At 36.7% G+C, this 24,844-nt stretch overlaps 1 protein-coding gene across 1 annotated transcript in view; it reads left to right on the forward strand.

Annotated features, from left to right (window-relative positions):
• MAN1A2 (mannosidase, alpha, class 1A, member 2) overlaps window positions 1–24,844 on the forward strand; it is a 208,234-nt gene that overhangs the window by 65,224 nt on the left and 118,166 nt on the right. The window contains exons 3-4 of the mRNA XM_006899582.1: window positions 1,565–1,661; window positions 12,012–12,130. Of these exons, the coding sequence (XP_006899644.1) occupies window positions 1,565–1,661; window positions 12,012–12,130 (216 nt within the window). The remainder of the gene's footprint in view (window positions 1–1,564; window positions 1,662–12,011; window positions 12,131–24,844) is intronic.

The raw sequence follows: 24,844 nt of genomic DNA on the forward strand, positions 1-24,844 counted from the left end.
TCCTTCTATCCTCCCTAGTCATTGTCCACCTCTCTGACTCATAGCAAGTGATTGCAAAGATCATGGCCTGTATCAGGTACACCTTATTCTCCAGAGTGACATAATTGCTCTTTATGACTTTAGAGAGATTTCTAACAGCATTCTTTTCCATCGCATTATGTCTTTTAATTTCCTAGCTGCTGGTGTCGAGAACGTTGACTGTTGAGCCAAGTAAACTAAAGCTGTTAACAGTCTCAATCTCTTCATCCATCCTGATGCTACCAATTACAGTTTTCACATACACACAATCATGTGTTCTGGGATTCCCATTCTTCTCAGAGTCAGCCACAATTTGTTGTGATCCACACAGTCAAATGCCTTTGCATAGTCAATGAAACTGACATTCCTCTGGTAGTCCCTGCTTTCGGCCAAGATCCATCTAACATTAGCTGTAATATCTTTAGTACCACGGCTTCTTCTAAACTGAGCCTGCACTACAGGCAGTTCTCTGTTGATAAAGCTGTTCCAGTCGTTATTTGATAATCTTCAGCAGAATTTTGCTTGCATGTGATATCAATGATACTGTTTGGTAATTCCTGCAGAATCACACTAGGAAAGTCAAAAGGGTTGTAATTCAGTTTGATAGCTGATAAACACTCACTTAGAACAGCTGCTGACATGTGCTCACAGGAACCTCTGCATTGAACCATGTCACTAAGCGCTCAATTCTGACAATTATGACTCACCCATCTTTGTCCCCTAGTCCTCTATAACAAACTTTGGCAAAGGTTCTTTTTCTGATTCCTTGGGGGATAGCTGTCCCAAGGTTAACTCCCGTTCATCTCAGGTCTCTGGTCCTCTGGTTCAGCCAAGGCAGTTCCTGCTATACATCTAGCTGGTGCAGGAGTCTCTGGCTTTGAATCTCTGCATGCCTGTTTTTCTTTGCTGGTGATGAGGTTTTCCAATTCTGCTGTTGGATCTACTTAATTTAATGTGCTGAGTTACGACTTCCCTTGAAGATTGGCAAGAATAGCCAATCCCCTTTTGGATAGGCTAGCGCGCAAAATTGGCAGATATCATATGGCAAAGTTAGTCAGTGGTTAGTGAAGCTGTTTTGAACAATAAGCCCTTAATACCACAGCGGTGATGATTTTACACTGAGTTGGAACAAACCCATAGCTGACACTCTAGCAGGTTTTCAGAGGCAATTACTTAGAACAAGATTGCCCATCCTTCTCCCCAGGAGCTGCTGGTGTATTCAAAACATGAGCCTTTGGGATTTCCGCACATCTTGTTATTACTAGGCCACCAGAACTACTTAAAAGGAGTGTAGTTTTTTAAATGGACAATTAATAGACTTTTTTCCTCTCTAGTGAAAAGTACTGTCTTATCTACAAATCCTAATGTTTTTTTCTACTTTGTGTAAACCAAAGCTAAATATTGTTATAATAATGTGTGACTATCACAAAATGTATAAGAATGTAATAGTAGTAGTAGTAATAGGCTCACAAAACTATTTGAGGTATAAAAATAACATTTTAAAAATAATTTTAAACTGATGATTTTTATAATTTTTCTTTCTCAGATGATGAAACATGCCTGGGATAATTACAGGCTATATGGATGGGGGCATAATGAACTCAAGCCAATTGCAAGGAAAGGACACTCTACTAACATATTTGGTAAAATTCCTTTTTCTGGTTATGTTTTAAATTTTCTTCATTTTTTTAAACCAAAGTCTAAATTTTCAAGATTTTATTTTGAAATGTGAATATTCCTTTGAAGCTCTCATTTAAAGTAACATGCATCTTCCATAATCAAAATTTATAGTTGCTTTGGAAATCACAGATATGTGGTCAGTTTCCTAAGAAATTTCAGATACTTTAGTCTTTTATTCTGAGTATTTTAATATGGTTTTTCATTTTTGTTTTGTTTTGTTTTGCTTTTGCTTTTATGTTAGCGAAGGTAGGTATCTACTTGTAATTTTTTATTTTCCTTGCAACACAATGCCACTTTTAATACTCACACATTACACAGGAAGAGAAGAATAGCAAATTTTAATGGTGATACATACACTGAAACAACAAAAAAGAAACATACCTATGGTAATTCATTTGGTAAATTGAGTGAGCTATTTTGTGTATTGATGCTTCCTGTGAGAAGATTAGTTTTATGGGAGTGGAGGCCATGTAGGTGTTGGAAGTGTACTGTATTATTCATCTTGTGCTCACTCTGACTTTCAGACTGTTGACTTCAGTTCTTCTTGTTAAACTGGGTATATATGTTCAAGGAGGAGTCTTAAAAATTGTCAAAATGTTCTTTTGTATTTTCCTTTTCTAAAAACATTGTAATGTAATAGGCAGTTTGAAGTAAAGATTAATTAAGATTTGGTGATGGTGTTGTTATGTGTCATTGAGTCGCTTGCGACTCATAACGACCCTGTGTACAACAGCCCTAAACCCTGCTCTCTCTCGTGCCAGTCTCACTGCCTCTGACACACCCATCCCGATTACCCCAGTCACTGAATCAATCCATCTCATAGAGAGTCTTCCCCTCTTGCGCCATCCCTCCACCCTCCCAAGCATGATGTCCCTCTCCAAGGACCTCTCCCTTCTTACAACATGTCCAAAGTATGTCAGACGAAGCCTCAGAATCCTTGCCTCCAAGGAACATTCTGGTTTAACCCTCTCTGGGATGTATCTGTTTGTTTTCTTGGCAGTCCATGGTACATTCAATACTCTTCTCCAGCACCACAGCTCAAAGGCATCAATTTTCCCTCTATCCTCCTTAGTCATTGTCCAACTCGCTGATGCATTACAAGTAATTTCAAAGACCGTAGCCTGTATCAGATGCACCTTAGTCTCCAGAGTGACACCATTGCTCTTCAGAACCCTGGAGAGGTCCCTAGCAGCAGAAGATATTAATTGGGTTAAAACACATACATTAGTTAATTGCAGTGATATTTTTATGCTAATTTTAATGCACCATTGAAATAATCTAAATAAGGTAATTTTTCTTTGTGATGCTGTGAAAGGATCTTTCTGATGCTATAATTTTCTTTATAATTTATTTATTATTACTTGTTCTCATAAAAAAAGAAAATGGCTTGAAAGAGAATATGTTTTAGACTTTGAGAGATGTGGAGGTGGGAGGTATTTTTTCCCCCCTGTAGATAATAAATGGTATCAGAGGTCTATGATGTCATTATAGCTACTTAGTTTAGCAGCTGTCATTTAAATACATAGAATATTTTATTTAATGCTTTTGTTGTTATGTACCTTTGAGTTGGAGTTGATTCATAGTTGAACCTCCAGCAGGTTTTCAGAGGCTATATATCACATGACAGAAGAATGCCCATCTTTCTCCTTTGGTGCAGCTGGTGGGTTGAAGCCAATATGCCTTTGGATTGACAGCACAGTTTCTTCCCCACTAAGCCATTGGAGCTCTACTTTTCTTAATAGAGGTGGTTATGTGCCATCATCTCGAAACCAACTCATAGCTCACCTACTGGTGAATTTTTAGAGAAAGCATGTGTATGTATATTTGCTTATGTAAAAGTCAGTTCTTTTTATATTTCATGACTTAACTGAATTATGATGGAAGACCATAATGTGAAAGTAACTATGTTTTTAGATTTTATTTCTAGGTCATTTTTGTACAAATACTTCATTGTGCTTAAATGGAATTTATATATTTGTGTTACATCAGTTTTGATGTAGGTTTTTTTTTCCTATCTAGCAGATTAAACTATATATTACTGTGAAAAGTCTTTAAAATTTCTCACTGTGAAAGTGTTTTTGATCTGTTTTGTTAACTTCTTTTTATTATTTATATATTATATAGATATATTAAGTACATGCAAATTTGAAGTTGTTCCATCTTTACAGTTTTATCTTTTATTAATATGTAATTACACTTTTTGCCAACCGATACAAGTTTTTATATATAACCAGTATTATAGCCAGCTGTACAACCAGTATAAGTCTAGTATAACTCTATTTTATTTTATAATTATTTAACTTTTCTCTATGCTTTTTTGGCTAGTTTTTCCTATGATATATATTTCAGCATCTTTTTATTTTTTAATATTTACAATCTTTCTGTTTTAAATTTCTTTTTTAAAAATTACAGTTTTTTGTTCAATGTTGTGTTATTTTTAGGTGTTGTCTCAGAGCCTGCTTGTAGCTTACTCTACTCTTCTCTTTCACTGAAGAAAGCACTTCTATTCCCTGCCTCCCCCCCCCCCCTGATTATAAATTATTCTTTTGGAGACCATGGAGCAGCTGGTGGATTTGTACTGCCTGTCTTTGCATTGGCAGCACAAATCTTTACCACTAAGCCTCTGGCGCGCCCTACTTTGTTAAATAGCATTATTTAAAATATATAGTCTGATAATTTCTGTCATTAAATTAGTGCCAGCAGTTCATTTACATTAGTTGTAACTGTAGAAATACTTAGGCTGTTTGGCTCTTTTGTGGGAAGTCTTTGAAAAATCTCTTTTATTGACCTTCATTGTCCTTACATTTCAGTTATTTTAATGCTTTCCCTAAAAGTTTTGACAAGTGCAAGATTGATTAATTCACTTAACCTGTTTCCTGATAAAGACTTTAGAATATTTTCCACTACATTCTTCCAGTTTCCACTTTAGATGTTGCTGTTGTCTAGGATTATTTTTTCCTCTCTTGATTTCACCTACTCATTCCAATCTCATACATCAAACATTATTATTTTATGTAGTCAATTTTTGTTTACTTTTACATACACATTTTGAGTTTTTCCCCACTTGAATTTTTCTTTCTTCTCTCCCTCTTTACTTCTCTTTCACTCAAGAAAAAACACTTCCAATATTTCCCCCTGATATTTACTATTTTATATGGGGTTAATGGTGACATAGATGTTTTCTTTCAGTAGACCTGAATTTCCTAGTTTCTTCTTAGTGAATGTTACCTTTATATGTCTCTCGTTTCTAGGTCATCTGGTCTGCTTTAGTACTGTATTTGGATTGTCAGGTTAAAGTGTATGCTTCTTTTTAGCTCTAAAAATTTTATAATTTTATACTGTTAAGAATATTTATAATTATTCCTATAGCACATACAACTAAAATGTTGCATTTTATCATTTCTATTACTCCCATGTATTTTAGTCGTTTATATTACTAATAAGGAAGGTTCTAAAACATTTTATTGTGATTCATACTTTATGTGGTTTTCATTTATAATGAACAGTTCCAATTTGGTACTGTGGAAATTGCCTTTCCATTTATATTTATTTGAGCAATTCCAAAATGATTGTTAATTATTCTTGAAATAGCTATGAGTCATTTGGAAAACATTGAATTTAGTAAAAAATGTTTGACAGAGCATAAAAATCAATGAAATAACTTATTTGTATTCTAGTATTCCATCTCACTGTTTGAATAAAAGTAAAGATGGAAGCTATGCTACAATTGGGTTGTTTTTTTTTGAGGTATCACATAAGAGGAAGGAAAGTTACTGATTTGATAGAGAGGAAAGTGCAGATTGTGACCAGAAAATAATAAGATTTCAGTAAGATGTGACCAAAAATAAGAAGAGTCTTAGCTCTTAAGGTAGTTAGTATGTGGCTATATGAGGAGAAAAGTGGCATTAGTATTGGAGAAAGATTCATCAACGGTCTGCATTATGTAGATGTCACAACCCTGCTTGCCGAAACTGAGCAAGACCTGAAGCACTTGCTGCAGAAGGTCAAAGACTGCAGCCTTCAATATGAATTAAAGGTCAGCATCAAGAAAAAGTCTCACCACTGGGCCAAATGGCAGCATCATTATGGACGGTGAAGAGACTGAGATAGTTAACAGTTTTAGTTTGCTTGGTTTCACAGTCAGCACTTGGTATTAGCAGGCAGGCAATCAAGAGATGAATGATATTGGGAAAGTCAGCTGTCAGGGACCTCTCCAGAGTACTGGAGCAATGATGTCATGCTGGAGACTAAGGTGTGCCTGATCTGAGCCACAGTCTTCGCAGTTGTGTGCTATGTGTCAGCGAACTGGACAGTGACTAGGTGTGATAAAAGGAGAATTGATGCCATTGAGCTGTGGTGCTGGAGATGAGTTTTAAATATGCATGGACTACTAGGAGAATAAGCAGGTTTGTCCTATGGAGGGTGAAACCAGGCTGCTTCTTGGAGGCAAGGATTCTGAAGCTTCGTCTGACATACTTTGGGCATGTTGCAAGGAGGGATTAGTCCTTGGAGAGGGACATCATGTTTGGAGGGACAGCACAAGAGAAAAAGATCCTTGATAAGATGGATTGATTCAGTAATTGGGGAAATGGGAGTAGGTGTGTCAGAGACTGTGAGTTTGGCACATAGTAAAGCAGGGTTTAGGGCTCTTGTACATAGGGTCACTATGAGTTGCACGCAACCCTGATGGCACATAACAACAACAACAACAAGAAGACATTTCAGAGACTATTGAAAATATGACTAATTGAGAAATAGAAAAGTTTTACTAGTCTAATTGAACAAGGTTGTGCAATGGTGATACCTTTTTTGCAAATTGAAGTAGATTAGGAAAAAATTTAGGTATACCTGACATTGTTGTGTACTGTTGAGTGGGAACCATAGTTGATCCTTCTGTGGGTTTTCAGAGGCAGTAAATCACCCAAGGGGAGATTGCCCATTTTTCACCCATAGAGCAACTGATGGATTTGAATCACAACAGCAGCACAACTCCATATACTACCAGAGCTCCCTATACCTGATTTTTTTAAGCATAGGGAAACACTCCAGTGTCAGAGTCGTTAAGCCGTCAGTTGCAATCAAAAAGTTGATGGCTCACACACACAAGCTATTCTATAGGAGAAAACTGTGACAATCTAATTTTATAAAGATTACATCTTTGGCAGTTCTGTAAGGCAGCTCCTATTCTAGAGTCAGAATCAACTTGATAACAACAGTTGCTTTTTTATTTTTTTAAATTTTTAATTTTTTTTCTAGTTCAAAATTCTCTATGCCAGTGCATCTTATTTTAGTAGTGCCTGGCATGTCAGTACTTAAGAGTTCAATTTCTTCCTTAACAATATTCAGTTTTCCTATATTCATCCATCCTCACCTTCCACATTCCAACTAGTGTCTGCTTGCAACTGTTGCCCTTTTTTTGTGTTTCCTGTTAAGAGGGCTCAGCCACTGGTACCATATCTACCAGTCTGATCTGAGTGTTCTCTGTTGTACATAGGGTTTTTGAAGACCTATTCTTTTGGAAGTAGGTGGCCATTTTTTCCTAATCTGGTTTAAATTGGATGGTCAGCTTTATAACAATATCTGACAGGCAAGCAGTTTACCTAAAAGAGCAAATGATAAACCCTTCTTCATTATACAACTAACAGATTCTGTTTTGGTCCCACCTTCCCTTTCAGTTCAGTTCCTTTCCCCCACCCCATTAGCATGCCCCCTCCTCACCCTGTCAGCACCTCTCTCAGCCCTCCTCACAAGTAATCCCTGATTTGATGGCTTAAACCTCCAGCCACTTCTGTCTGCTCCTTATCTTTGTTTCCCAATGATGTTGGCACTCTGGGCAGGCTGGTGGTGGGGTGGGGGCAAAACAAACACCGGTTGTCTAGCTGTGGGGGCACAAATTGGTTGAGATGCTTGCAGGCGGGTTGTCTGCTGTGGGTACAGGCAGGACATTTTGGGGCAAGTACAGGCAAGTCTGAAGCTACTTTTGAAGGAATTGGGAAAAACAAGGCCCCAGGAATTGATGGAATACAAGTTAACATACTTCAGCAAATAGATGCAGGCTTGGACATGCTCACCAGGCTGTGCCAAAAAATCTGAAGGACAGCTACCTGACCAGCTGACTAGAAGAGATCCTTATTTATTCTCATTTAAACAAAAGGTGATCCAACAGTATGGAAACTATCAAACAGTATCACTAATAGCACACACAAACAAAATCCTGACTATTTTCTAGAAATGACTGTAACAGTACATGTAAGCTGCTTAGAAGAGGCATTAGAGACATCATAGCGAATGTCAGATGGATCTTGGCCAAAATCAGAGAGTATCAGAGGAATGTTTACCTCTGTTTCATTGGCAATGCAAAGGCATTTGACTGTGTGGCTCACAACAGATTGTGGCTAAACTTGAGAAGAGTGAGAATCTTGTAACACTGGATTGTGTATGGACCAGGAGGCAGTTGTCAGAATAGAGCAAGGAAACACAGCATGGTTCAGGAAAGGAGTGAATAAGGATACATCTAGTCTCCCTACCTTTTGAATCTGTATGCGGAACAGATCATTCAAGAGGCTTAACTTTATGAAGAAGAATATGACATTAGGATTGGAGGAAAAATTATCACCAACCTCTGTTATGCAGATTACACAACCTTGTTCTCTGAAACTGGGAAGAACTCGAGACGTTTGCTGCAGAAGGTCGAAGACTGCAGTCTTCATTATGGATTGCCGTTCAACATCAAGAAAACAAAGATTGTCACCACTGGGGCCATTGACAGAACCATGATGGAGAAGATATTGAGATTGTTAACAACTTCAGCTTCTTCTGATCCACAGTGAACGTTCTTGGTACCAGCAGTCAGGAAATGAGAAGATGAATTACATTAGGAAAATCTGCTGTCAGAGACCTCTCTAGAGTGCTGAAGAGCAGTGATGTTAGCCTAGAGACTAAAGTGCACCTGATACAAGCTATGGTCTTCACAGATACTTTTTACACATCAGAAAACTGGACAATGACTAGGAATGACAGAGTAGAAATCTATGTCTTTGAGATGTAGTGCTGGAGAAGAGTATTAACATTACCATGGACTGCCAAGAGAATAAACAGATTTGTTTTTGAGTGAGTTAAACCAAGTTGCTCCTTGCAATCAAGGAAGGATTTTAAAACTCCATTTTACATACTTTGGGCATGTTGTCAGGATCTTGGAGAAGGGAAGGATGCTTGGAAGGATGGAGAGACAGTGTAGAAGAGGAAGACGCTGGATGAGATAGATTGACACAGTAACTGGGGTAAGGAATGGGATTGTCAGAGATAGTGAGATTGGCTCCAAATAGGGGAGGAGTCAGAGTTGTTGTTCATAGTATCACTATAGCTATGAATCGTAGTCAACTCGATGGCATGTAACAACAATAGCACAGTATTTTGTTTTTCAAAATAAGTATAGTGCACATTCCTTGATTTAATTAAGGATATAAATCTGAAAGTGTCATATAGTTGTTGGGTAGCATGGAGTCAGGTATGACTCATAGCTACCCTATGAACAAAAGATCTAAACCCTGTTCTGTTCTGTGCAATCCTCACACTTCTCTATACACAAGAGCCCATTGCAACAGTCACCGTGTCAATTCACCTGATTGAGGGTCTTTCTTTTCAATGCTGACCCCCCTCCCCTTCCCAGCATCATGTCCTTCTCCAAGGAATAGCCCTTTCTAGCAACATGGGTCACATAGAGAAGCATAAATATCTTTTCTATTATCGTTTTCTTAGTGTCTAGTATAGTATTTTTAGTCTTTTCTTTCTTTCTCATCTTTTTATTGGCCTTTCTATGTTCTTAATCAAAATAATTGTCAGAAGAGAGGCCAAAACTTAACTGTGGAATGTAGATAAGCTAAAGTGAAAGGGAGAAATAATGAAATAAGAGAGCGCAACAGAAAATTTCAAAGTGCAGTTTGAGACGACAGAGCAAAATATTATAGCGAAAGGTGCAAAGGCCTGGGGTTAGAAAATCAAAAGAGAAAAATGTACTCGGCATTTCTCAAGCTAAAAAAAAATTGAAGAATACATTCAGTCTTCACATCGCTATACTGAAGGAATTTATGGGCAAAATATTGAATAATTCAGGGAGCATTAAAAGAAAACAACAAGAATATATTGAGCCACAAGTACTGAAAGAATTGGTTCATGTTCAGTGGTTGACTTTGTGAATCATAACAAATCATAGATAACTTTGAGAAGAATGGGAATCTTAGGACCCATAATTTGTCTGTCTGCTAAACTGACACCTACACCAAGAAGATGTTGTTAAAACAGGTTAAGGCAACACTGCATGATCTAAAATCAAGATAGGTATCCGTCAGTGTTACATCCATTCTCCAGACCTATTGAGTTTCCAAATGTTCATTGCTACAATATAGAAATACTGATTGCATGTGCATATTTGTTTTCTGCGTGAATTCTAAACTCATAATATTAGGAATATTTTTTTAAATAGGTGGATTATTTTTTTAAAATATAAATAACCCTGCTATTTACGATATGAAGTTCTGTATGTTTATCCCACCTCCTTTTTTATTCTTAACTTACTGCACTAGCTAGGACTTCTAGTACTATATTGCATCATGAAAGTTAACATCTCTGCCTTATTCCAGAGTTGAGAAAGCAGTTTTATCATTAAGTGTGATATTAAATGCAGGGTTTTTTGTTTTATTTCCTTTGTTTTCAGCTTTGAGAATGTTTCCTTATTTTTTTTTAGAGTTTTAAAATATGAATGGATATTTTATCAAATACTCATACTTTTTCTGTAACAATATGATCATATGGATATGCTTTCTTTTTTAAACTAATCTTGTAATTGAATTTCAGTTGAGATTTTGAATGTTGAACTTTAGTCTGGTTCATTCCTAAAGTAGCTTGTACTTAGTTTTGCAAAATGTTTTTTTCTCTGTATTGTTACAGTATTTTGGTTAATATTTTCTTTTGGTAAGTATTTTCCATTCCATATGTTTTGTTCTGTAGTTGTCTTGTTATGGTATTAGGCAAGTTAAGTGCTGATCTTATAAAATGCAGAAGTGTTCCCTGCTTTTCAGGTTTTTGTGGAAGAGAATAACTAGAATTGGTTTTTTATATGTGTTACACACACACACACACACATATATATATATAGAGAGAGAGAGCGAGAGAGAGAGAGATTTTCTAAATATATAATTAATATATAATTTATGTATAATTTATATATAATTTTTCCTTAAATGTTTGCTATAATTGGTTTCCCCCCTTTTTTTCTTAAATGCTTAGTCTATAATGCTGTGAAACCAACAACTGTTTGGTTTGGATGAGTTTTTATAGTTTGTGATTTTTTAATGAGTAGAACACTCATTAGGCTTTTGCCAAGGAAATTGTGTGCAGACTTGAGTCTTCTACCTTTTGATTAGCATAGGATGTTAACTGTTTGCAAGAGTTTCAACCAGAATCTTTACTAACTGATCAGTATGTAAGGATAATACATTGTGATCAAGTGGGATTTAACTCATAAATACATAGCTGGTTTCAGATTTGAAAAGAAATTGATACAATTAAAGTTATTAAAGGGGTAAAAGAAAACTTTACAACCATCTTAGTGGATGTTAAAAAATCCTTTCACAATATTCAGTATCCATTTATAATTAAAAATTTAGCAGACTAGCACTAGAAAGGAAGTCTCTCAACTCTAAAGGATTTTTATTTCTCCTCTGAGCACCACCTCTCCAAACAACAATAACAAAAACCAAAAAATAATTCAAGCCCAAATCCATATGTTTGATTTTAGAAGACTAGTATAAAGCCATGAAAACAGACCAGATATACTAATAAACATAACTGTAAGAATTTAAAATCAAACACTGGCAAAGCAAATCTAGGAATGTAGTAAAGAAATACTGACAGCAAACAGATGAGTTATTTGTCCTCTGAGAATGCAAATCATCCACATGACTGACTGACTGCATTAACATGCTGTTGTTTCTGTATTGTCTTGGTCACATGTGGTTTATGTCACAAGGTGCTCTTGTATGTTCTAGGAACTTCCTGAAGACTAACTCTTCAATAGAAAAATGAAATGTCAGTTTATAGCCCTTCTAGTTTCCTTTAAATTACTGTTATCATTGTGTTGTCTTTAGGGAAGACTGTTACATTATCTGTATTTTCTGTTAGAGTTAAAAAGTGGTCTCTGTCCTTGAATTATTTTGATTTTATATAAACACATAAAGACAGATGTGCAATTAAAATGTATCTTATATAAAGGACTTTTCTTAATGACAGATTTTTCCCCCCCACTGTAAATTTAGGCAGTTCACAAATGGGTGCCACTATAGTAGATGCTTTGGATACACTTTATATCATGGGACTTCATGATGAATTCCGAGATGGGCAAAAATGGATTGAAGAAAACCTTGATTTCAGTGTGGTGAGTATATATGATTGATAGTAATCTTTTAAATGACTAAGAAATGATGCAATGTCTGATTATAGTAGTTTTAGAACCTTATGTTATCAATTTAAGGAAACACTAATAATAAATCCCTTTCTATAATTGAAAACATTTTTTATACAAAATATATATTTGTTTTCATTATCTTCCCCCCCACTATCATTTGAAACAATGTGCTATATAAAAGGAAAAAATAATGAAGTAGAAATATTTACAAATTATAAAACTTCTTCATAAATACAAGTTTTTTGATTGGTTTTCTTTTTTTTTAAAATTTATTTATTTTTCATTTCAGTGAACATCTACAGAGATTCTGGAATTCCATTCATTCACTGTTGCACCCTCCCCCCCTCCCCCCACTGTTTGCTCCTCTCCTTCAAAAGCAAAAGAAAAACTCCCTCATTGGTACGCAATCCCCCCACACATCCCGCAACCCCAAATATAATCCACTCTGCAACCCTCATTCCATACTCTTACGATAAACATAATGCCCTAAAATAGAAAATATTCTCTCCCCCAAAGACTTTGATTGGTTTTCTTGTTGTTTGTCCTATTTTGTTTTTAATTTGATGCATTGTCAATGAAGCTATAATTAGGTCCTTGTCCATCTGTACCAATGCATTACTAGATGGGCATGGTAAGCAAGTCCTACCATTGTTCGTAATTACATAATAAATATCACAGTGAATCCAGTTCCCACTTAGAAATGGTTTCAGGCTGCACCTTCTCATCGAAATGGAATCAGTCCTCACCTTCTCATATCTCTAGGATTCTTTTTACCTGCCTTGTTGTTTTTCTATCTTAACAACCTACAGTTACATCAGACTTCATTTCTGGTCACCTGAGCTAGGTCAGAACATTTCTAGCCAACTAAAGCCAAATAATTTGGTGCCAGTTATAAACTTTTAAGTCTGCGTAACTCTCTACACGTGAGACCAGTTGGCCTCTCTTTCTTTATCCTGCTAAGGTTAAGTCATAAGGTAGAAGTTTTCTATCCTTAATCAATTGCCTGTGTCATCTATTCCCTGACTACCAGACATTTAGAGTTGAGTTTACACAAGTTAGGACTCTATTCTGCTGCTACTTGCTTGCTCATTGCCCCCTCTAAATCACTGTAATATCTCACAAAATTTACAGACCATTTCCTGTAATCATTATTTTCTCAATTTTATAACAATATAAGTAGTATGGCAAGATATTGAATTATGCAGGAAGCATCGAAAGAAAGTAGAAGGCATTTTCAGTCACTGTACCAAAAACATTTTATCAACATGAAACAATTTCAGAAAGTAGCTTATCATCAAGAATCACTAGTAATGAAGGAAGAAGTTCAATCTACACATTGCCAAAAAATAAGACCCCAGGATAGATGGAATATTGACTAAGATGTTTCAACAAACAGATGCTGCCCTGAATGTGCTCATTTGTCTAGCCAAAAAAATTTGGATGAGAAGTATCTGGCAAACTGACTAGAAGAGGCCTATATTTGTTCCTATTCTTCAAAAAAGGTGATTCAACAGTGTATATATTATTTTTAACAATATCATTACTATCACATGCAATTAAAATCTTGAAGATTATGAAATACGGTTTGAAATGGTACATTGACAGGTAGCTATGAAAATGCAAGCTGTATTCAGAAAAGGCCATTGAATGAATGATATGATTTTTGATGTCAAATGGATCTTGATAGAGAGTAGAGAATACCATGATAGATGTTTACTTGCATTGTGTTGACAGTGTAAAGACATAGTACTGTGTGGGTTAAAACAAATTATGGATAACGTACAGAAGAATAGGAATTCTAGAACACTTAATTTTGCGTATGCAAATCTTATACATAAGAAGTAGTTGTCTGAACAAAGCAAGGGAGGCTGCATGCTTCATAATCAGAAACGATATATATCAGGGTTATATAATTTCTCCATACCTATTTAATCTGTATGCTGAACAAATAATTTAAAAAGCTGGACTGTATGCAAATAAATGTGTCAGCAGTTGGGGAAGACTTATTAACAATCTGCATTATGCAGATGACACAACCTTGCATACAGAAAGTGAAGAAGATGTCAAACATTGAAGAAAATCAAAGAATACTACTTTTTATATGGATTGCATCTCACTATCAAGGAAACAAGTATCTTCACCACTGGATCAATAGGCAGCATGATGATAAATGGAAAAAAAAGATTGACATTGTCAACAATTTCATTTTATTTGAATCCACAATCAGAACCCAGGGTAGCAGCAGTCAAGATCCCAAAGATGTGTTCTATTGGTAAAATTTTTCAAGAGCCTCTTCAAACTACTAAAGATCAATGATACCAGTTTAAAGACTAAGGTGTACCTTATCCAAACCATGAAATTTTTTCCTGTGTATCTCAAAGTTAGACAATGCAAGGATGTCCAAGAAAGGTATAATACCTTTGATTTGTGATGTCAGAAAAGAATTAATGAATAACTCATGGACTTTCAAAAGAACTAACAAATCTGCTTAAAGGAAGTGCTACCAAGGTGTTCCTTAAAGGCATTGATGGTGAAACTTTGTCACACATATTTTGAGCATTTTGCCAGGAGGGCTCAGTCCTTGGAAAAAGACATCATCCTGGGATAGATGGATGGTCAGAGAAAGCTAAGAAGACCTTTAACACGATAGATTGACAGACACTGTAACAACGTACTTGAATATGTTGGAGATTATAAGGATGATGCAGGATTTGGACACGTTCTGATTTATTCTTCATCACTTTGAATTGTAGGGAGTTCTAGTGCCTAGTGAATAAGGATTTTGCTGTCAGCCAACGGCAGGTAGTTTGAATGCATGAGCTACTCTATGTAAGAAAGATAATCTCTTTCTTTGTTGTTTTTACAGCCTCTTAGAAGAGTCAGCTATGAATCTGTTCTGACTCAATAGTAATGAACAACAATGATTCGTATTTGACAGAAGGGCATATAGCAATATTATCTGTAATTGTAGTTACCCAGTTTTTATAACCATAAAGGATACAAACGAGGGCACATCAGGCAAGACTGAGGAGAGATCCCAATACAAGTATTGTATTTTCTCCAGGATTATTGTATACCCTCTTCCTTGCAAGAGTGTTTTGCCAATCCAGAAAGCCCCAAAAGAAAGTTTATAAGGGATCCTTATAGTAATCCTTGGAATCTTAGTATGTTTGCGTGAGCCAGTGAATATACATGATTGACTGCATCATACTTTGACACCTTTCCTGGGATTTCTTTTCAGGGATCAACAGTTGATGCTTGTAGAAGCAGCAGTCAAGAAATTAGCTACTTGTATTGGGCATATTTGCTGCAAAGAATCTCTTTAAAGTGTTAAAGAACATATTCCTAGTAGTGGAATTGCTCCGTCAAATGATATTTCTATTTCCAACTTTTTGAGAAAGTGCCAAACCACCTTTCATAGTGACTGTACTATTTTACGCTCCCACCAGCTGTGAATAAGAGTTCTAATCTCTCTACCACCTCACCAGCATTTGTTGTTTGCTGCTCTGTTGAACTTTGCTATTGCAGGCATTATTTGTATGCATAGCAAAGAGAACTGGGGGGGTGGGGGGAGGGATAGAGGAAATTATGCAACCATGAATGATTTTTTCTTTTTTTAAAGAAAAAGTGAACTGGGTGGGGTAGGGAGGAAAATGTCCAAGAATGAATGAATGAAACTCAAACTTTTCTGTAAACTTTAGTTAAAATTACAATTAAAAAAAGAGCATAGATGCCACTCTAAGGACTAAATACACCTTTTCCCAAGCAATGGTATTTTCATTCAACTCTTACACGTATAAAATTGGGCAGTGAATAAGGAAGATTGAAGAGGAATTGATACCTTTGAATTAATAGTGTTGGTGAGGAATATTAAATGTACCATGGAATGTTAGAAAAATGGGCAAATCCATATTGAAAAGCTCTGATGGCAAGAATTTGTTTCACATCTTTGCACATGTTACCAAGAGGTTATACTTGATAAAGTAGATAGAAAAAAGTAGTAGCAAAAAAGAAGACTCGCTCAACAAATTGGATTGACAGCATGATGAAACAATAGTTCAGATATAGCAATGGTTGTGAAGATGGTACAAGACTAGTTGTTGTTGTTAAGTGCCATTGAATTGTAGACAACTCATAGCAACCCTATGAACAAAAGACCTGAACACTTGTATAACTTTCATTGTTTCTGCAAGTTCATGGAGTTTACGGAAGTGTAAGATTAAGCAGGTTTTTTATTCTGTGGTACGTGGATTACTGTGAATTAAATTTACCTAATAGCACCTAATGTTAACAACTCATTGTGTATTTGGGGAAACAAAGACACATTGATTGTTTGAGAAATTACAAGAGTCAAAATGATTCGCTATGAACAACTTAAAAATTGGCAGATTAGGGAGCTCTGGTGGCCTAGTGGCAAGACGCTGCACTGCAATCCCATAGGTACGTGGTTCAAATCCACCAGATGCTCTGCTGGAGAAGGAGGGGGCAATCTCCTCCTGTACCAGTCAGATCTGATTTGACGGTACACGTTAAAATAATACAATAAAAATGTAAAAAAAAAATTTGGCAGAAAGTAAAGAAATGAATTGTTGTTGCTGTTGTTTGGTGCCATTGAGTCGAGCACAACTCATAGCAACACTATAAAGAAAAGATCTGAACTCTGTCCTGTCCTGCACCATCCTCATGTTTCCTGACACAAAAGAGCCCATTGCAGCAGTCACTGTTATCAGTCCACCTGGTTGAGGAGCTCCTTTGCTGATCCTCCACCCTTCCCAATATCATGTCCTTCACCAAGGAATAGCACATCATTGCAACATGTCCAAAATATATGAGGTGAAGCCTCAACCTTGCCTCCAAAGAGCAGTCAGGCTGCACCATCTCCAAAACATATCTGTTCATTCTTTTGGACTGCCATGAGATGTTCAGTGCTCTTCTTCAACACCACAGCTCAACAGCATCAGTTCTTTTTCTGTCATACTTATTCATTGTCCAAGTCTCGGATGCATAGCTAGTAATCAGACACACCTTAGTCCTCAAACTGACTATTCAGTAATTTGGATAAGTCCCTAACTGCAGATTTTCCCAGGACAGTGTGTCTCCATATTTCCTGACTTGTTTCTACCAAGGGTGTTAATTGTGGATGCAAGCTAGAGGAAGCTGTTGACAGTTTTAATCTCCTCTCCATCCTATTGGTCCAGTGTTAAGAATCTTTGTTTTTCTGACATTGAGATGCAAAGGCTTCATTCTTTGATCTTCTGCAACAAGTACTTCAAGCCCTCCTCCCTTTCATTAAGCAAGGTTGTGTCATCTATTATTGATGAATCTCCCTTCAGTCCTGATCCCACACTCCTCCTCAAAGAGTTACTCTCAGATAATGCGCTCAGCACACAAGTTTGAATAGGTATGAAAAGAGTACAGCCATCTTGCACTCCTTTCCCAATTCCCAACCATGCAGTGCTCCTCTGCTTTGTTCAACAGCCTCCTGCTTCAGGTATAGCCTCCACATGAACACAGTCAAGTGCTCTGGGATTCCCCATCTTCTCAATGTTAGCCACAACTTGTCATGATCCACACAGTCAAATGCCTTTGCATAATCAATAAAGCACAAGTAGACATACTTCTGGTATTCCTTACTCTCAGCCAGATCCAGCTGACATCAGCAATGATATCCCTCGTGCCACAGCCTCTTCTAAATCCTACTTGAACTTCTTGCAGTTCCCTATCTATATTGTTCTAACTGTTGTTGTTCTATGTGGTGCAGCACTTGTCTCTCAGTTTGCTGTACTGAGATTACTTGAGGTTCCTGAGATACTGAAATCTGTGCCACTGGTGTGTCAAATACTAAAAGGGTTTTCCATCATGGACAGGTTTTGGTGGAGCTCCCTTTTTAAGACTGACTAGGAAGCAGGATAGGCTAATTCCTAACTAAAAGGCTTTTGAAAACCCTGTGAACACTAAACAAAGAAGGAAATTTATATTAAAAAACTATGGGTATAAATCGACTAAACGTTCCAATCAAAAAGTAGCAAAATGGAGTAGCAAAATGATCTTATTTAGCCATTTTTTGAATGTTTGGGTTTTTTGGAATATGGGCATGTGTGTATATACTGTATGCATATATGTTGTTAAATACCTTTGGGTCAGAACTGACTTATAGTTGACCCTCTGGCGATTTTTCATAGGCATTAAATTGGATGATAGGAGATTATCCAGCTTTCTCTCATGGAGGAGTGTGTGTGTGCGTGCACGCGTGCGCTTTCTGTGTGCTGTGATTGAAAAAAAAATTCACATGCAAGCAAAATAATTGGAATTGTTGTGAGATGCCATCAAGTCAAGTATGACTCATAGCAACCCTGGAAAAGCTGACCTGAACCCTTCCCTGTTCTATGCCATTTTCTTTTTCTCCAAAACACTTGAGTCCATTGCTGAAGTAATTATGTCAGTCCAGTTCATTGGGAATCTTTCTCTGTTTTGCTGACCCTCCACCTCTCCAAACATGATGTCCTTTTTTAAGGAATAACCTCGCCTAGCTACACATCAAAGTATGAAAGATGAAGCTTTCCATCTTTGCCTTCAAGGAGCACTCTGATTGCACTATTCCCAAAACATATCTGTTCTCTTGGCAGTCCATGGGATAGTCAGTACTCTTGAGCATCATAGTTCAAAGACATCAATTCTTTTGTCATCCTTATTCATTGTCCAACTCTTTGAGACATATCAGGTGATTGAGAGGATCATAGCCTGAGTCAGGTTCACCCTAGTCTTCAAACTAACATCATTGCTCTTCATCATTTTGGAGCAGACTTGCCCAGTGTACCCTGATTTTTTGACTAATGGTACCAAGCATGTTGATTATTGATCCAAGCAAAATGAAATAATTGATAGCTTCAGTCTTTTCTCCATCTATCATAATGTTTACTGTTGGCCCTGTGGTGAGGACCTTTGTCTTTTTTATATTGTGATATAATCCATACCAAAGGCTATAATATTTGATTTTCTACAGCAAGCATTTCATATCTTCCTCATTTTCAGTAAGCATAGTTATGTCATCTGTATAACATAGGTTGTTGATGAGTCTTCCTCCAATCCTGATGCCACATTCTACTTCATAGAATCTGACTTTGTCAATAATTTCCTCAGCCTACAGGTTGAATAGGTATGGAGAAAATACAGAACCCTGATGGACACTTTTGCTGATTTTAAACCATGCATTATCTCTTGTTCAGTTTGGAAAACAGTTTGAAGATTATTTTTAAAATGACCAGAATAGAACAGAGACAGGTACCTGTCAGAAGTTTCAGCAGGATTTAGAAGAGGCTGTGGCATTAGGGATATCGTTACTGATGTCAGGTGAATCCTGACTGAAAACAAAGAATACCAGAAGAATATCTGTTTATGCTCTATTGACTATGCAAATACATTTTACTGTATGGATCATAACAAATTATGACTAACTTCGAGAAGAATGGGAATCCCAAAACACTTATATGGGCTCATGTTTAACCTAAACCAAGACTAAGAGGCGATTTTGTCAACAAAGCAAGGGAACATTATGTGGTTTAAAGTTAAGAAAGGAGGCAAGCTCTGGTGGCCTAGTAGCAAGAAGCTGCACTGTAGTCCCAGAGGTGTGTGGTTCAAATGCACCAGATGCTGTGCTAGAGGAGGAGGAACAATCTTCTCCTGTACCTGTCAGATCTGATTTGACAGTGCATACACACAAAAATAATAAAATAAAAAATTAAGGGAAAAAAAGAGGTGTGCAACAGAGTTGTATCTTCTCTCTGTAGCTATTCATTCTATATGTAAATTTTTTGATTATTCAAGAAGCTGGACTCTAAGAAGAAGAATGTGGCATCAGGATTGAGTGGAGGAGGACTCGTCTACAACCTTTGTTATGGAGATGACACAACCTTGCTTGCTGAAAATAAGAACTTGAAGCACTTACTGCCAATTACCAAAGAATACAGCCTTCAATATGGATTGCATCTCAACATCAAGAAAACAAAAATCCTTACCTCTAGACTGATTGTCAACATTATGATAGATGGAGAAAAGATTGAAACAGTCAGCAACTACATCTTTCATAGATCCATGATCAACACACTTGAGCCATCAATCAGGAAATCAGGAAATGCGTTGCACTGGAAAGTCTGCACTCAGGGACATCCAAATGATTGAGGGTTAATGATGTCAGTTTGAGGTTTAATGTGAACCAGATTCATACCATAGTCTTTTCAGTCACTTGAATGTATCTGAGAGTTGGACCATGCATAAGGATGACAGGAATTGATGGCCTTTGAGCTGTGATGTTGGAGCACATAATATTCCATGGACTCACAGAAGAACAAATACATTCTGGAGAAAGTGCAGCCAGAATGCTCCTTGGAGGCAAAGATGATGACACTTTGCCTCATGTACTTTGGCCGTATTGCTGGGAGAGGCTACTTCTTGGAAAGGGACATCATGCTTGGAAAGATCAGTCAGCAAAAGAGAGGAACCTCAACTAAATGGATTGACATAATGATTCTTCTGTGGGCTGGAATGTGTCACAAATTGTCAGGAAGGCCCAGCATAGGACAAGGTTCAGATCTGTTGTTCACAGAGTCACTATGACTTGACAACATCTAACAACTGCAGCCTATCTACAGATGAGCTCTGTTGGACTAATAATAAGGAGTTGCACTTTCCAACCCAAACACAGGCCATTCAGATCTACCAGGTGCTCCACAGGAGAAAAATAGGCATTGTCCTCTCATTGATTTACATTCTCTAAAAACTTGCTGGAGGTCAACTATGAGTTGTTTTGGCAAGAAGCTACCCTGCAATTCCAAAGACACACAGTTTGAGGCCACCAGCTCTTCTGTGGAAGAAAGATGGGCAGTCTACTCCCATGTGATTAACTGCCTCTGAAAATTCACCTAGGTTCAGCTATCAGCTAGGGTTGCTTCTGACTCAATGATACACAACAGCAACAACATATACACAGAGGAGTGATTGTCGAAAAACCTATAGAGATATTAGTTGTGATTACATTGAGTGTATATAAATAAATTTGGTATTAATATGTGTTTTGTTTTTTGATATTTTTCCTTTTATTAATTTTAATGAAAGTTTACAGAGACTTTGGATTTCCATTCATTCATTGTTGCACAATTTGTGTTCTTAAAGTACTGCACTTATTAATTCATGAACGTGATATAGCCCTCAGTTCTTTAGGTCTTCAGTAATTTACTCTCACTAACAATTTGTAATCTCTAATTGTATACATCTTCTTCAGAGTTATAAGATTTTATTCTTTTTATGTATGTGTATCTTGTATAACTCACTTTTTACTAGTCCTCTGTTGATTTTCTGAGTCTGTAAATAGGACAGGGAGAAATTACCTGATTTTCTCCTCTGGAGCCACTGGTGGATTTGAACTGCCAGAGCAGTGCCCTTTTTGAGTTAGCAGTGTGACACCCTATGTAATAGGGTACCAGAGCTTCCTTGCTGTGTGAGTTCTGTTACTAAAAAAGGAATACATGAGTAGGTCTTATTGTCATAACAGGAGTCCAAAAAGAAGGCTGCATAGTGGAGTGGACTTGAGGGGAGGCATTGTATAATAATGGAAAAAATGTTTCTTTAACTTTTCAAAGAAAAGAGCGAACCTGGGGGAGTAGGGTGGACAGGGGGAAAAGTGCAACAGAGAATGAATGGAAATCCAAAGTGTCTAAATTTTCAGTAAAATTAATAATAAAAAAGGGAAAAACATATTTGTTGCATATATATATATATATATATATGTATATATATATACATTACATTTTACTTTCAGCATTATGCTGTAATTAAATGAGATGGAAAGTGTTACCTCTTTTCTTCTTCTTTAGAACATACAGAATTAATAGGTTGAAACAATCTAACCCTGAAATTTTATTAGTAGAAGGGGTTTAATTGTGGGGTTTTTTTTTAAATTTTTTATTATTTTTTGTGTGTGTACCATCAAATGGGATCTGACTGGTACAGGAGGAGATTGTCCCTTCTTCAGCAGAGCATCTGGTGGATTTGAACGGCATACCTCTAGGGCTGTGGTGCAGCTTCTTGCCACTAGGCCACCAGAGCTCCCTGTGTTTTTCTTTTTTTGACAAGTATTACATTGTTTAAATTTTCTGTATGCTTATTTTCATAGAGCATTTGAATTTTTCTTGAAATTTTTCTACATTTTAAATTTGTTTTGGAATAAATTATTTCATTTGCTTAGTAGCATCTCACTCCATGGAACCTGTAGGAATATATCCTATTTCTATTTCTGACAACTGAATATGATCCTACTTACTTGTTTTTCAGAATTTCCAGATGTTCATGAACTTTTCTTGCTTTGTGGAAAATCAGATTTTGTGTTGGATTATTTCTAGTAATGGCTGTTCATTTCCCTCTGTTTTTTGTTTTTGTTTTTGTTTTTTGGTAATTTCCCTTTTGGTTGGTTGGGTTGTTTTGATTTTTTTTTTTAATCAGTTTTAATGTAAGTTTACAGAGACTTGGGGTTTCTAGTCATTCATTGTTGTACTTTTCTCCCTGCTCACTCCTTCCCCCAGTTCACTCTTCTCCTTGTAAAGTAAAAGAAAAACCTCTTTCATTGTTATGCAGTCCCTCCCTCAACATCCGCTCCACTGCGCAGCCTTCATTCTGGATTCCTGTCATGACAATAATACCCAATCATATAGCCCTTTTAAACAGTTCTCTCCTTTATCTATTTCAGTGCAGTATACGTCATTCCTCCCCTCCTTCTCTGTCTTCCTTCAGCCTTGATGTTAGTCCTGTTTTACAACAGTGGCCCTATGCAATATTTGTCCTTTTGTGACTGAGATATTTAACTCAGTCTAATGTCCTCAGTGGCCATCCTGGAAGTCCTAATCTACAACATAAACAGTCTTCTAAGCATTCTGAAAAATCTACATAAGGAGACGATAAAATAGATGAGTGAGACCTTCTAAGAATCAAATCCTTCTGCATATCCAAAAACTTCTCCAACAGGGTAAAAAGGGAAGCCACAGACTGGGAAAAATAATTTGGTAATGACATGCCAGACAAGGGACTTATATCTAGAATTTATAAATATTTGAGCACCATAACAAGATAAGGTAAATAACCCAATTGAAAAATGGACACAGAATATTAATAGACACTTCACCAAAGAAGACATTCAGATGGTGAACAAATACATGAAGAAATGTTCAAAATCCCTAGCTCTAAGAGAGATGCAAATCAAAACATCTATGAGATATCGTCTCACCCCAGTCAGAATAGCAAAATTTAACAGAACAGCAAACAACAGATGCTGGCGTGGTTCTGGAGAAACTGGAACCCTTATTCACTGTTGATGGGAGTGTAAAATGGTGCAACCACTATGGAAGGCAGTATGGTTCTTTCTAAAAAAATTGCAAATAGAAATACCATTTGACCCAGCAATTCCACTACTGAGAATTTACTCTAAAGAAAAGCTAACAGCCACCCAAGCAGATACATACACACCCATGTTTATTGCAGCTTTGTTTATAATAGCAAATAGCCGGAAACAACCCAAGTGCCCATCAACAAAAGAATGGATAGAGAAGCTGTGGTATATTCACACAGTGGAATACTATGCATCATTGAAAAACAAGGAACTCATGAAATATTACGCAAAGTGATCCTCCTGATTTTTTTATTATTTAACTTGTAATTTTTTTCTGGTTTTTTGAGATAAATACTTCAACTGGGATTATTATTTCTTTTTCAGTGTACAGGCAGTCCTTGGGATACAGACGATCTCTGTCTTTAAGAATTTGGAGATCGGTTGGACCAGCTGTATAAAGTTTTTATGTATTGTTATTAGTAGGTTCTGTTGAGTGGAGTACAGCTCATAATGACCTGTGAACAACAACTCTCAACCCTGTTCTATCCTATGCCATCCTTAAAATCTGACACACTTGAGCTCATTGTTGAAATCACTGTGTCAGTTCACCTGGTTGAGGGTCTTTCTCTCTTGGTGTCCCTGTCTTCCCAAGCATGATTAGCCTATTCTAGCAACATGCTGAGGATATGTGAGAGGAAGCTTTATGATCTTTGTCTCCAAGGACCACTCTCATTACGCCTTCTCCAGAACATACCTCTTTGTTCTTTTGGCAGTCCATGGGATATTCACTACCCTTCTTCAACATAATAGTTCAAAGTTCTTCTGTCCTCCTTATTGTCTAGCTCCCAGAGGTATACGAATTGATTGAAAAGACTGTGGCCTAAATTAGATGCACTTTAGTCTTCAAACTATTTGTTCCTTAATAATTTGGAGAGGTCCCTGACTATAGATTTTCCTGGTGCAATATATCTCCTAATCTGCTTCTACCAAGTGTACTAATTGTGAGTTCAAGTAAGATGAAGCCCTTGAGAATGTCAGTCTTTTTTCCAATTATCTTGATGTGGCCTATTAGCCCAATCATGAGAATTTTGTGTTTTCTTGATGTTGAGATGCAGTCCATGTTGAAGGCTGCAGTCTTTGATCTTCTGTTGCAAGCTCTTCGAGTAATGCTCCTTTTCAGCAAGCAAAGTTGTGTCATCTGCATAATGAAAGCTATTGATGAATCTTTCTCTGTCCAATTCTGATGCAACATTCTTCATAAAATCTAGTTTTCAGATTCTTGAATAATTTGCTTAGAATAAGATTGAATG

This window comes from Elephantulus edwardii, unplaced genomic scaffold, assembly GCF_000299155.1.
Source record: "Elephantulus edwardii isolate Elephantulus edwardi_28Jun2011 unplaced genomic scaffold, EleEdw1.0 scaffold00262, whole genome shotgun sequence".
NCBI lineage: Eukaryota > Metazoa > Chordata > Mammalia > Macroscelidea > Macroscelididae > Elephantulus > Elephantulus edwardii.